The sequence below is a fragment of the Anarrhichthys ocellatus genome, unplaced genomic scaffold (assembly GCF_004355925.1).
Source record: "Anarrhichthys ocellatus isolate YVR2014 unplaced genomic scaffold, GSC_Weel_1.0 scaffold2, whole genome shotgun sequence".
Lineage (NCBI taxonomy): Eukaryota > Metazoa > Chordata > Actinopteri > Perciformes > Anarhichadidae > Anarrhichthys > Anarrhichthys ocellatus.
In genome coordinates, this window is record NW_022280032.1 from 13514834 (window position 1) to 13525685 (window position 10852).

Genomic DNA, 10852 nt, shown 5'->3' on the forward strand with positions numbered 1-10852 from the left:
GTGTGTGTGTGTGTGTGTGTGTGTGTGTGTGTGTGTGTGTGTGTGTGACTGGTTAGATTTTTCATATAATGATAATGACATCCGTTATCCATGTTATTGTGAAAATGAGCCCATATGTGATGTTTGTCCAGATGTTCCCCTCTTCCATGTATTAATACATGTTTTCCATGAATAAACGAGACAATGGCGGAAAATGTAGTTCAGTGTTTTCTTTGTCTTAACCTAATATGTGCTCTGAAGTAAACTGGGTTCGTGCAAACAGTCAATGCAGTTTGATTTATTGGCGCCACCATCACATGAAAACCTTTGCCCAATCCCTGCTGGTCTGCTGCCTGACGGGAGGAATTACACACTGCACCACAAAAAAAGGGCTGTACTGCAGTGTGCGCACTGGAAGAAACAGGGGAAACTGTAAAGAGCAGAGCAGCATGTCTGAAAAACAGAGCTGCAGTTCAGTTAGTTTGTAAAATCTTATTTAGTAAATATGATATAATTCTGCATAAGACAGCAGTTAATTGTAAACAAATCCAATGCCTTTTTGTACCTGTAACCATCTTTCACAGCAAAGTGTGTCATCTCTACAGAGGCAAAACAGGAGTTTTTTTTTGTTTCAGGATTAATCAAAACTATAGCTCCATTTGACCTAGTTAGAAGAACAAGCAAGTGCAGTATACAATTATATATTTACAGCTTATATTTTGATACCTAACTATACTAATTTTACCAATTTTTTTTTTTTTACCTAACTATACTAATTTCCCTTTTTCTTATTGACTCTCACCACCTCCATTCTAAGCAAGAATAAAGATGATGTGCAGGAAAATGAGCAAAGTTTTAACACTAAGAACCTGACCAACATTTAATTAAAAGTTTAAAGGGCCCTATGGCGAACAACTGGCCACCAGGACATTTTCAAACCCTTCCTAATTTAACACCAGAGTTTGAAATTCCTGCACTGAATAGAAATGAGGAACAGAGAGAGAGAGAGAGAGAGAGAGAGAGAGAGAGAGAGAGAGAGAGAGGGAGGACTGGATGCAGCCTTAACTTTTCCTCCCATTTCTCCTCCCACTGGACATAAATCTCTCCTGGTTCCTATCAGACACAGAAACAGAACAGGAGAAAAACAAACTGAACTCTTCCCACACTTCTCACACTGAGCAAAGAAAGGACAAACTGTTTCTCTGTCTCAGCAGTGGCGAAACTCCTGTGGACAGCTGTGGAACTGTTCCGCCCTCTAGTGGAACAAAACACACGTCTTTTATTGATACTCCTGCACCTGAAGGCTCACTGGCAGAAAACTGAAAGCTAAACTAACCGTTGCAACACCAGCTGCAACATGCATGTGTTAAACTTATTTGAACTTTTCCGAATGTGACCGTCTGTGTGTTGTTACTGTGTGTGTTAACTGCAAACTGCACAGTAAGACGACCACAACACACAAATCTAATTTCTTCATTAAAACAACAAAACTCTCTTTTATAATGACTCTCTCCACAATTATTATCCACACCCATGTCACCAAACGCAACCTAAACTAAAAACTCCAGTGGAGCTTCATGTGTCATGTCTGTCAGGTGCTCATATGAACATTGAAACAGGTTTGCTTGCTGTAATCATTCCTCCTGTTCACACCGGCCGTTAGGAGATCCCTTCATGCAATTTCAATAGTGGATGACAAAAACGGCCTGGCGATAGATGCGTAAAGGGCATTGGTCAGTTACCATGGGGTGCATGGGGACACTATTGATGCTGGCTGGGTTATAAACACCTGACCCTGCCTGTTGTTTATAATGTAACCCTGTGTTTGCATTGCACTCATGTCTTTGTGCTCATAGTGATTTGAGCAAATGTTATTAAAGACAACACAAAAACAAGAAGTAGCTCTGCAAGTCTACGCCTGAGGTCTTGAGTATAAGTGCTTCTCCATTAACCGGAGACCTTTCCATACAAAAGACCACATGAGGGCACATGTTGACATACCTACATGGCACTTTGGTGGAGGTGAGTTGCACTTCTACCTTGTACACACTGCCTACATGTCTAATTATCTACTTTACACATTCAGTCAAAGTAACCCAAGAACTGCTGCTGTTTAGTGTAAACAGACACCTCGCAGGAGGAAATACCAGATGCATGTGGGCAGGGTATGGCCGAGCCGTCAGTTGGTCTGCTGTCTGGTCACCTGAGCAGGAATGTAATTCACTTCATTACTGGCTGCCAGTGGAGTAATGGCAGAGGAAAGGGACCAGACAGAAGCCTCCTGGGACGACATGCCACTCCCTGATGAATATCCTGAACCTCATGTGGTGAATGGAACGGCGAAGGAGGAAAACACCAAACATCAGTCGGTAAAATGCAGCCCCAACCTGCTGCAGATGCTGAAGGCAGCAGAGAGCAGGAGGACACCTCAGGGTCGGGGCAGAGACGGGGTGGAGGTGTCTGGAACAGGAGAGCTGGTGACTGAAGCACTGAAGACTGACATGGTGAGCAAGGAAGCTGCTACATCTCCTGACTTTGACTGCATCATTGGTCAGGCCTGTCAAGACCAAGACATTATATATGCTGTGAGCATCTCTAAGTGTTCTAAACTGGAAGCGTGACTCTGCATATACTTAGGCTGGTAATGATTTTAGATGTGCAGACCTCTATGAATGTTTGACCAGCATTCGCACAAACATTTTTCACTCATGTTGTCCCTTTGAAAAGACAGAGTAGACTTAAAGGGGAAGTGTGCTGATGTCACACATCAAAGTAGGATTCTTAATTGATTAATTGATTATTCTCACACTCAGCTTATTGTGAAGAAGTTAAAGCTGAGGCTGGATTTTCTATTTCTCTTTTGATGCAAAAAGGAGACTTGTCGCTGCTACTTTCATGTCTGTGATTGACTACGGTGATGTTTTATTGATGCATGCATCTTCTCAATGCCTTCACTCCTCTGATACTTTATATCATGGAGCTTTGAGGTTCATTACAAAAATGGCCTCACTGTATGCTAGGAATGGTTGGCCTGCATTGTCCTTATGTATGAGAGTATCAAACCTCTGTAGCTCGCTGCTTACAGGCTGTGTTATACTCTCCTTAAACTGATCAGCGTGTGTAAAATTAGTAGAATGCCCCTTTAAGAGACTTTCAGTAACACTGCAGAGCGGCAGAGAAAACAATGACATCTCTCTCTCTCTCTCACTAACAGTCTGTCATGAATGTATGCTCATGTATGTGCATCACTCTGCTGTCTATTTAATGTATACCCTGAGAGCAAAGTGCTCTTACATCACATAGATCTGTGACCTCAAGTAACACTTGACTGAGCTTCTGTTTCCTTACAACTCTCTTTCTTCTCTTCATCTCTAACCTGTTCTTCTATATTTTCCCAGAGTTCCCCTCTGTAAGCCTCACAAAGACTCATTCACTCTCTCTCTCTCTCTCTCTCTCTCTCTCTCTCTCTCTCTCTCTCTCTGTCTTCTCTCCACCCGTCACCTGGGCCTGATGGGGGCGAAGGTGTGGCATAAAGTGTCACTCTGTGAACTCTCTAATCAGTTCAATTGCATCCGCTTGCAGCTCAGCAGAGTAACTGTGGTCAGTGTGAGAGCAGCTCTCCCAGCATGAAGAAAGTGTACAGTCTAGTGAACATAAGTAAAGCCAAGGACCAGGAGGCAGTGCAGTCCATCCGCATCAAGGTATCACTGCTTTTGTTTTAGGAGTGCTGTTAATCTCTTTATTTTCGAGTTTACTTTTAGGCAGCGAGTCCGGTCTTCATGTTGAATTATTAGTAACCATTAAGTTGTGTTAATAGGAGTACTTGAATAAACCTTAAAATTAATCCTTTATATCTGTTTTTAACCAACTGTGAATTTTCTTGGGTTTTATTGATTGAAATAACAAACAGTTCAGACTTTTGGTTTCCCAAGAGGACATTTACACATTAACACCGACAGCCACGTATTAGCTTTATAGACCTTCATTGTACTTTCACAGTAGCTGGCTTGGATTCAAACCTGTTTTCTGAGCCCTGCAGGAGAGGGTTTTGTGATCAATAAGTTAATGTTCACATTGCCTCAAGTCACAGCCTAATGTCTTCTCATGTTAAAGATTAAGCAGCTGCTTGAGTAAGTGCAAGCTGTATTCAAGAGATTGTTTCAAGAAGCCATTACTTAGATAAAAAATTATTTTAACTCCGGGTGTGTGAATATATATTTTTGTATTCATTTGTCTTAAATTCAGGATTTTATATGTTTTCTTTCAATCAGATCAGCAAAGTGGACCAATTTAGATTTTACTTTCAACCATTTATCAGCCAATCAAAGTGGAGCATATTTTAAATCAGTAAGATTAAGAAGAAAACTAAATATTATTGATTTATGAGAAGTATGTTTAAAAGAAAAAAAGCTGCATTATAAAGTGAAGTTACTGGACGTTAGAGCAGTGATTGTTCTAAAGTCAAAGGGGAGCAGAGGGCTGAAAAACTCCCACAGAGATCCTCGATACAGACATTCAGGAGCACTTCATGTTTAATTGCTCCTAATGAGGATTTGAGGCAGCATCACATGAAAGATGCCTCTCTTTAATCCTGACTCATAGTGAATGAAGCCTTTCTCCAATTCAGCTGTGACGAATGTCATTAGTTATGATTGAAAGACTTGTCAGTTGAATATGGAAACTTTAACCATAGAAGCTTAAATATATTACCCTGATATTATTCTATTTTGGAGCAAGTGCTTGACATATATATATATATAACTTTATATTTTTGTAGCCTTGGATCTGGTAACCTTTTTTTTCTTCTAAAAATGTCTAAAAAAGGGTCAAAGAGAAGAGCAACAGCACCTACACGTTGCACTCCTTAAAGGGGTTTTCCACTGATTTGTACTGCACTTTTATAAAGTTTAGAAAAACAATGTCTGAAATAACTGGATCCTACATTTCCTAGAATGCCATTTGATTGACACTTTTGTCCGATCAAAATGTCAACATCTTTCAACCTCCTCGTCCAGTTTGTAACAAAAGCTTTGTGTTATAAAAGCTGCCCCAAGATGAGATAACCTCGATGACATCACCATAACTCAATCAGAGTTATTATGTCTGGTCCCTCCAGAGCCACACAACGCATGATACAACTGTTTTACCAACGGGGCCGTGCTCCCTGCAAGTAAACTGCCCTGTATGTGTTAAATCTGTGGAGTTACCCTTTAAAAACAAGCTTAAATAAAGATTTGCTCCAGCAGTGTGTGTGTGCAATACACATGCAGTATGCTGTTGTTTTATAGTATATGCAAATTCTTTCTGAATGCAGAGTTGCCAACTAAATGATCCCATCAAACCTGTGGCCCTAAAAATTCAAACTCTCAATGCATATGTTTACTTTTTGGAGGTGGGGTCAGTGAGCGGGTGTGTCTGAATTGTTTTGGAGCTGGACCTGAAGCTCAGGCAGCAGAGTCAGGCAAGCAGCCAGGGAGCGGACATGGACAAGTGGGACTCCTGTGGCAGCAGCCTAGCCTTCAATCAGCCACAGTGGACGGTGAGACAGCAACAGATACGGGATGATTCAGGGGTAGGAGATTTGTAATAGTGACAGGCTGTGAGCAGAGAGGTGGTACTTCACGAGAAAGTCTGCTGTGAAGGGTGGTGCTTATGTGCAATTTTGACTATTATGACTACATCAGGTCTTTTTCAAGCATGTAGTTGGTGAGACTTTATGTTTGTGACGTGCAGGGAAGTACCATATATATTATTAATGTTATTGGTTTACTCTGTGTGTTTGTGTCACTCTTTTTTGGGCTCCAAAGCAAATACAGTTCACTGACCAGAAGCAAGATTTCAACAAACATACCTCGAACACTGGTCGTCGCTCTCTGTCTCATTCCATCTCACAGTCGTCTACAGATAGCTACGGTTCAGGTACGGAAAGATGCAAACACATGACACGCATACGCTCTTAAGTCTGATCACATGTCTTTGATACATAAACTGAGCTGGTTCTGATCTCAGCAGCACGAGAACCAGAGGCCCCGGGGATAAGCCGGGGTTCTTTCTCCTTCAGCTAAACCTTAATAAAAGGAAAAGTCTTTCTGAAGAATTAAGTCTCTTTAATTTGGTCCTAATCGGCTCTGGGAGCCTTTCTGAAACGTGTCATTCACTGCCAGAGTTTATACAGACTTCAAAGGCTCAGAAATAAGACTCACCTAGCTAGAATTTGACTCCAAACACACACAACAAACCACAGACAATTCATGACTTTTGTTTTTGGACATTACATTGTATCAGCTGATTGTTTTCATAAACATTGCCTGATTTCTGTGCCGCAGTGGGCAGTGACAGCTCAGAGGATGAGTCCTCTCCCAGAGACAAGCCTCAGAGGACCTCCAAGGGCCTCTCTGACTTCTGCATCAAAAACATCAAACAGGCGGAATTTGGACGCAGAGAAATAATAATCGCACAGCAAGGTAAAGACAAAGAGTCGTTGGACGGCTGTTTATGTCCTCACGAAAGATAATGACAAAATACGTACCCATCCAAGAAGTGCCTTCAGGGCATTCACTACGCCATGTGCCTGTAACGGCAAAACAGAAAGCCCATTAATAAAGTGAGCTGAACTGAATCCCAGTCAGACCGTTAGCAGAACAGCTAGTAGTACTGAAGTGACTGCTCTGGAACATGCATGTCTCTCAAATGTAATGTGACTGTTGCTGTCTGTGATATTTAGAAATGCCAGCATTAATGGTCCTGAGAAAAGGAGCAAGTGGGGAGAAGCCTCTGGCTGGAGCCAAAGTGTTGGGCTGCACACACATCACTGCACAGACAGCGGTCAGTTCAACACACACACACTCACAATAAAGTAATAGTAATAAAAAAAACGTCTTTTGTTTACTCTGTATGTGTACGGTCTCTTGCAGGTGTTGCTTGAGACTCTGTCTGTGTTGGGAGCTCAGTGTCGCTGGGCGGCCTGTAACATCTTCTCCACTCAGAACGCTGTGGCTGCTGCTCTGGCTGAAGGAGGTACGACTGTCTCTGTAACCTGCTCCTCCTACCTGCTCCTCCCACCTGCTCCTCCAACCTGCTCCTCCAACCTGATCCTCCAACCTGCTCCTCCTACCTGCTCCTCCTACCTGCTCCTCCAACCTGATCCTCCTACCTGCTCCTCCTACCTGCTCCTCCTACCTGCTCCTCCAACCTGATCCTCCTACCTGCTCCTCCTACCTGCTCCTCCTACCTGCTCCTCCAACCTGATCCTCCTACCTGCTCCTCCAACCTGATCCTCCTACCTGCTCCTCCCACCTGACTCGTCTGATTTTCTTTAATTATTTAACCTGCTCTGTATCTCAGGCACCCCAGTGTTTGCATGGAGAGGAGAATCAGAGGAAGACTTCTGGTGGTGTATTGACCGATGTGTCGGTGCTGAGACCTGGCAGCCCAACATGGTACTGTTATCAATGAAAGGACAGGACTCCTAAATAATTTCAAGATTGATTGGCCAAAGTTTGAAGATATCAAATTGTAGTTCACCACAGTGAAATAAAACTTGGTTGCATTTGACCAGTGAAGCTTGACAATTAAAATAAAATCTATATGTTCTCAAGGACACTTGCGAGTACAAAAACACATTATTATCATTACTACATATGTATTTTGTCTAATTATTTCTCAGTGTTTTATCTTTCTTTTGGTGTTAATATTTTGTATTTTTCTTATTTTACCGTACTGAGTGAAGACCTCTCCTTCATTTGTGCGTAACAACTGTTACGTTTTCTTTAAATGTCAGCAGTAATGTTTCTTTCTGAATATAATATAGAATAAATATACGGTTCTTTTTAAGATTTGTGGATTTCTAGTAAATAAGTTGACATTTCAACACTGAGCAACACATGTCTCATTGAATATAACATATTGAGCTGAACTAAGGCCTATATATGCAAAACATACTGGATGGATTTGCATGGATATGTTTAAATACAATTTGACTTCATGTTTGTGTCAAATGTGCCTTTAATGACTTTGTTTTACTACTACAGATAGAAAGGTTGCATTGATGAAGAGTTTAGCTTTTTCCCCCCTTAGATTCTGGATGATGGAGGCGACCTGACCCACTGGATCTATAAGAAGCACCCGAGCCTGTTCAAGAACATCAAAGGCATCGTGGAGGAAAGTGTTACAGGCATCTATCGGTTAGTTTCTCACTAAACTTGAATGACGTTCCTACAAAGTCCTTCCCCACTTCATACATGTGTGTCTCCCCACCTGTGTTTCAGGTTATACCAGATGTCTAAGGCAGGCAGGCTGTGTGTCCCGGCTATTAACGTTAACGACTCGGTGACCAAGCAGAAATTCGACAACCTTTACTGCTGCAAGGAGTCCATACTGGACGGGTAATGACATTGTGAACGTTTGGTGAAACCCCTAGTACAGTACAGAGCCTGACTATGTTGATCTCTTCTGTCAGGTTGAAGAGAACCACTGACGTCATGTTAGGAGGAAAACAGGTGGTGGTGTGCGGATATGGGGAGGTCAGTGAAATAATGAATGTTCCCAGTGCTGCTGTGTACATGACATACATTTAAAGCAGCTTTACCAACCTCTTTTGTCTCTTCTTGCAGGTTGGCAAAGGTTGCTGTTCTGCCCTGAAAGCGTTGGGAACTGTCGTGTACGTCACAGAAGTGGATCCCATTTGTGCCCTTCAGGCCTGGTATGAATGAATGGAGGAAGCTTTTATCAGCGCAGATGTAAAGAGTGTTTCACTCCACAAAACATTATGAAATATCTTTCAGTAGCTGTGACCCCCTTTTCTCTCCTTCCCCTAGCATGGATGGCTTCAGAGTGATTAAACTGAGTGAAGTAGCCCGACAGGTAGACATGGTCATCACCTGCACGGGTAACTGCTGTCCTCTACACAGAAATATTAGCTGTTATTAAAAATATCAATACTGTTGCAGATTGCTTCATCTCTGTTGCTCTGCAGGCAATAAAAACGTGGTGGGAAGGGAACATCTGGACAGAATGAAGGATGGCTGCATACTCTGCAACATGGGACACTCCAGCACCGAGATAGATTTGGTGAGGAACTGTGTGTGTGTGTGTGTGTGTGTGCGTGTGTGTGTGTGTGTGTGTGTGTACACCTGTATACAAATTAGTTTTTGACTCTTTTCTCTCAGGTGAGTCTGCGGACTGCAGAGCTGAGGTGGGAGCGTGTGAGGCCGCAGGTGGACCATGTTATCTGGCCGGATGGCAAGAGAATCGTCCTGCTGGCTGAGGTGATAATGCTGTTATTATTGTTGTTGTTATTATTATTATTATTATCATACACCAGCACTGAGGGATAATGCACAGACATTTTTAAAGTAAAGTATAGCCTCTCAGTGTGCTCGGGGTCTTGACAACCCTAAAGGGGCTCTTGTTGACTAATGATGGCTTCCTGCGGTGTATTCCTGCTTACGGGTTTGGGTATACTGTAGCGCTGAAAATGCTTGTGCTTATTAGGCTACATCATTAACAGTTGGGATTGAGTATGTGTGTTGTGGTTAGGGTAAGAACTGTAACTAGATATAAATACACACCTGTCCAGACACAACAAAGCGTCAGGATTCTGTTTTTCATAGCAATGTTTCCAGTGCGGTCCTACAGCTCCACTCATGATGACAAATGAAGGGCTTGATGCTGATTAGTTGAGCAGCAGGAACTTCACTTCTTAATTAGATCAGGTCTGCAGCAGGACAGAGAGAGGGATACTTTTGGACTATTCTACATCATTATTTGAGATAATACCCTTCCAGATGTTTTTAGGTTATCGTCAATGGCTGCTGTCACATCCCAGTGTGTCAGTTTTTTAATTTTTCACTCAGGGTCGTTTGCTGAATCTGAGCTGCTCCACAGTGCCCTCATTTGTCCTCTCCATCACCGTCACAACTCAGGTATGATGATATGTTTTAAGTTCAATGTGTTATTCTTCCCTAAATGTATTAGAGAGGAAGTATCTGTGGCTCTGTCATCTTTAGTTGCGTTAATGTTTACTGTTGATTGTCAGGCTCTGGCTCTCATAGAGCTGTACAGCGCTCCAGAAGGGCGATACAAGCAGGACGTCTACCTGCTGCCAAAGAAGATGGGCAAGTCCTCATCTTAAATACCCTTTAACAGTTATTACCTTTCTTGTTTTCCACATTCATATTAATTTCATTCAGACATGACAAACACTCCATTCTTATAATTTCAGATGAATATGTGGCCAGTCTTCACCTGCCGACGTTTGACGCTCACCTCTCAGAGGTGACTGATGACCAGGCCAAATACCTGGGCATCAGCAAACATGGACCCTTCAAACCAAACTACTACAGGTGAGGACATGTGTACTTCTCTTACAAAAAATCAAAACAGGGATATGATTTTTAGGATTTAACTGAAATCTTTTTTTTAAAAACAGGTACTAACCTTCTGGTGGACTTGACGATGTAAAACAACCTCTGCAGACAAAGCACTGACAACCTCTACGTCTCCGTCTTTACCAGACTCAATATGAGACAACGGACTTCAAGCTTTTACTTTTGTTCACTGTTTCTTCTGTGTCTGTGCGGTTGTATCTGTTATCATGTGTGACACTGTTCCTTACATGTTCACAATGTAATCACAGTGAATTCTGAATTGAAACTAAAAGAGTTAAAGTTGAGAGAAACACAAAATGCTGAATGGGAGTTATCTATTCTGCATAAAATAATAACAACACCATTAATTATTGTAGCAGTAATATATATTTAACAACATGTAGAGTAAAAGTTGACATCTCAAGAAATGATCATCAGTCTTTGTCAACTGAATACCTGCTGATTCATCAGTGAGAGTGAAACACATTTTAAATAGTCTCATGCTC

General features: G+C 42.0%; 1 protein-coding gene across 4 annotated transcripts; it reads left to right on the forward strand.

Moving 5' to 3' along the window:
* Positions 1-2228: 2228 nt before the first annotated feature.
* LOC116392329 (putative adenosylhomocysteinase 3) lies at positions 2229-10326 on the forward strand. 4 transcript variants are annotated; one of them, XM_031863668.1, is made up of 16 exons: positions 2229-2483; positions 5787-5898; positions 6306-6443; positions 6704-6804; positions 6894-6996; positions 7324-7418; positions 8056-8162; positions 8247-8363; positions 8438-8501; positions 8592-8680; positions 8796-8866; positions 8954-9048; positions 9147-9245; positions 9834-9902; positions 10016-10094; positions 10202-10326. In XM_031863668.1, exons 1-16 carry the CDS (start codon positions 2229-2231, stop codon positions 10324-10326), a joined length of 1719 nt encoding a protein of 572 aa, XP_031719528.1. The 4 variants fall into 4 exon arrangements, with proteins under 4 accessions (XP_031719528.1, XP_031719537.1, XP_031719556.1 ...); XM_031863677.1 differs by lacking the exon at positions 2229-2483 and adding an exon at positions 3606-3680; XM_031863696.1 differs by lacking the exon at positions 2229-2483 and adding an exon at positions 3606-3626.
* The last annotated feature ends 526 nt before the right edge of the window (positions 10327-10852 follow it).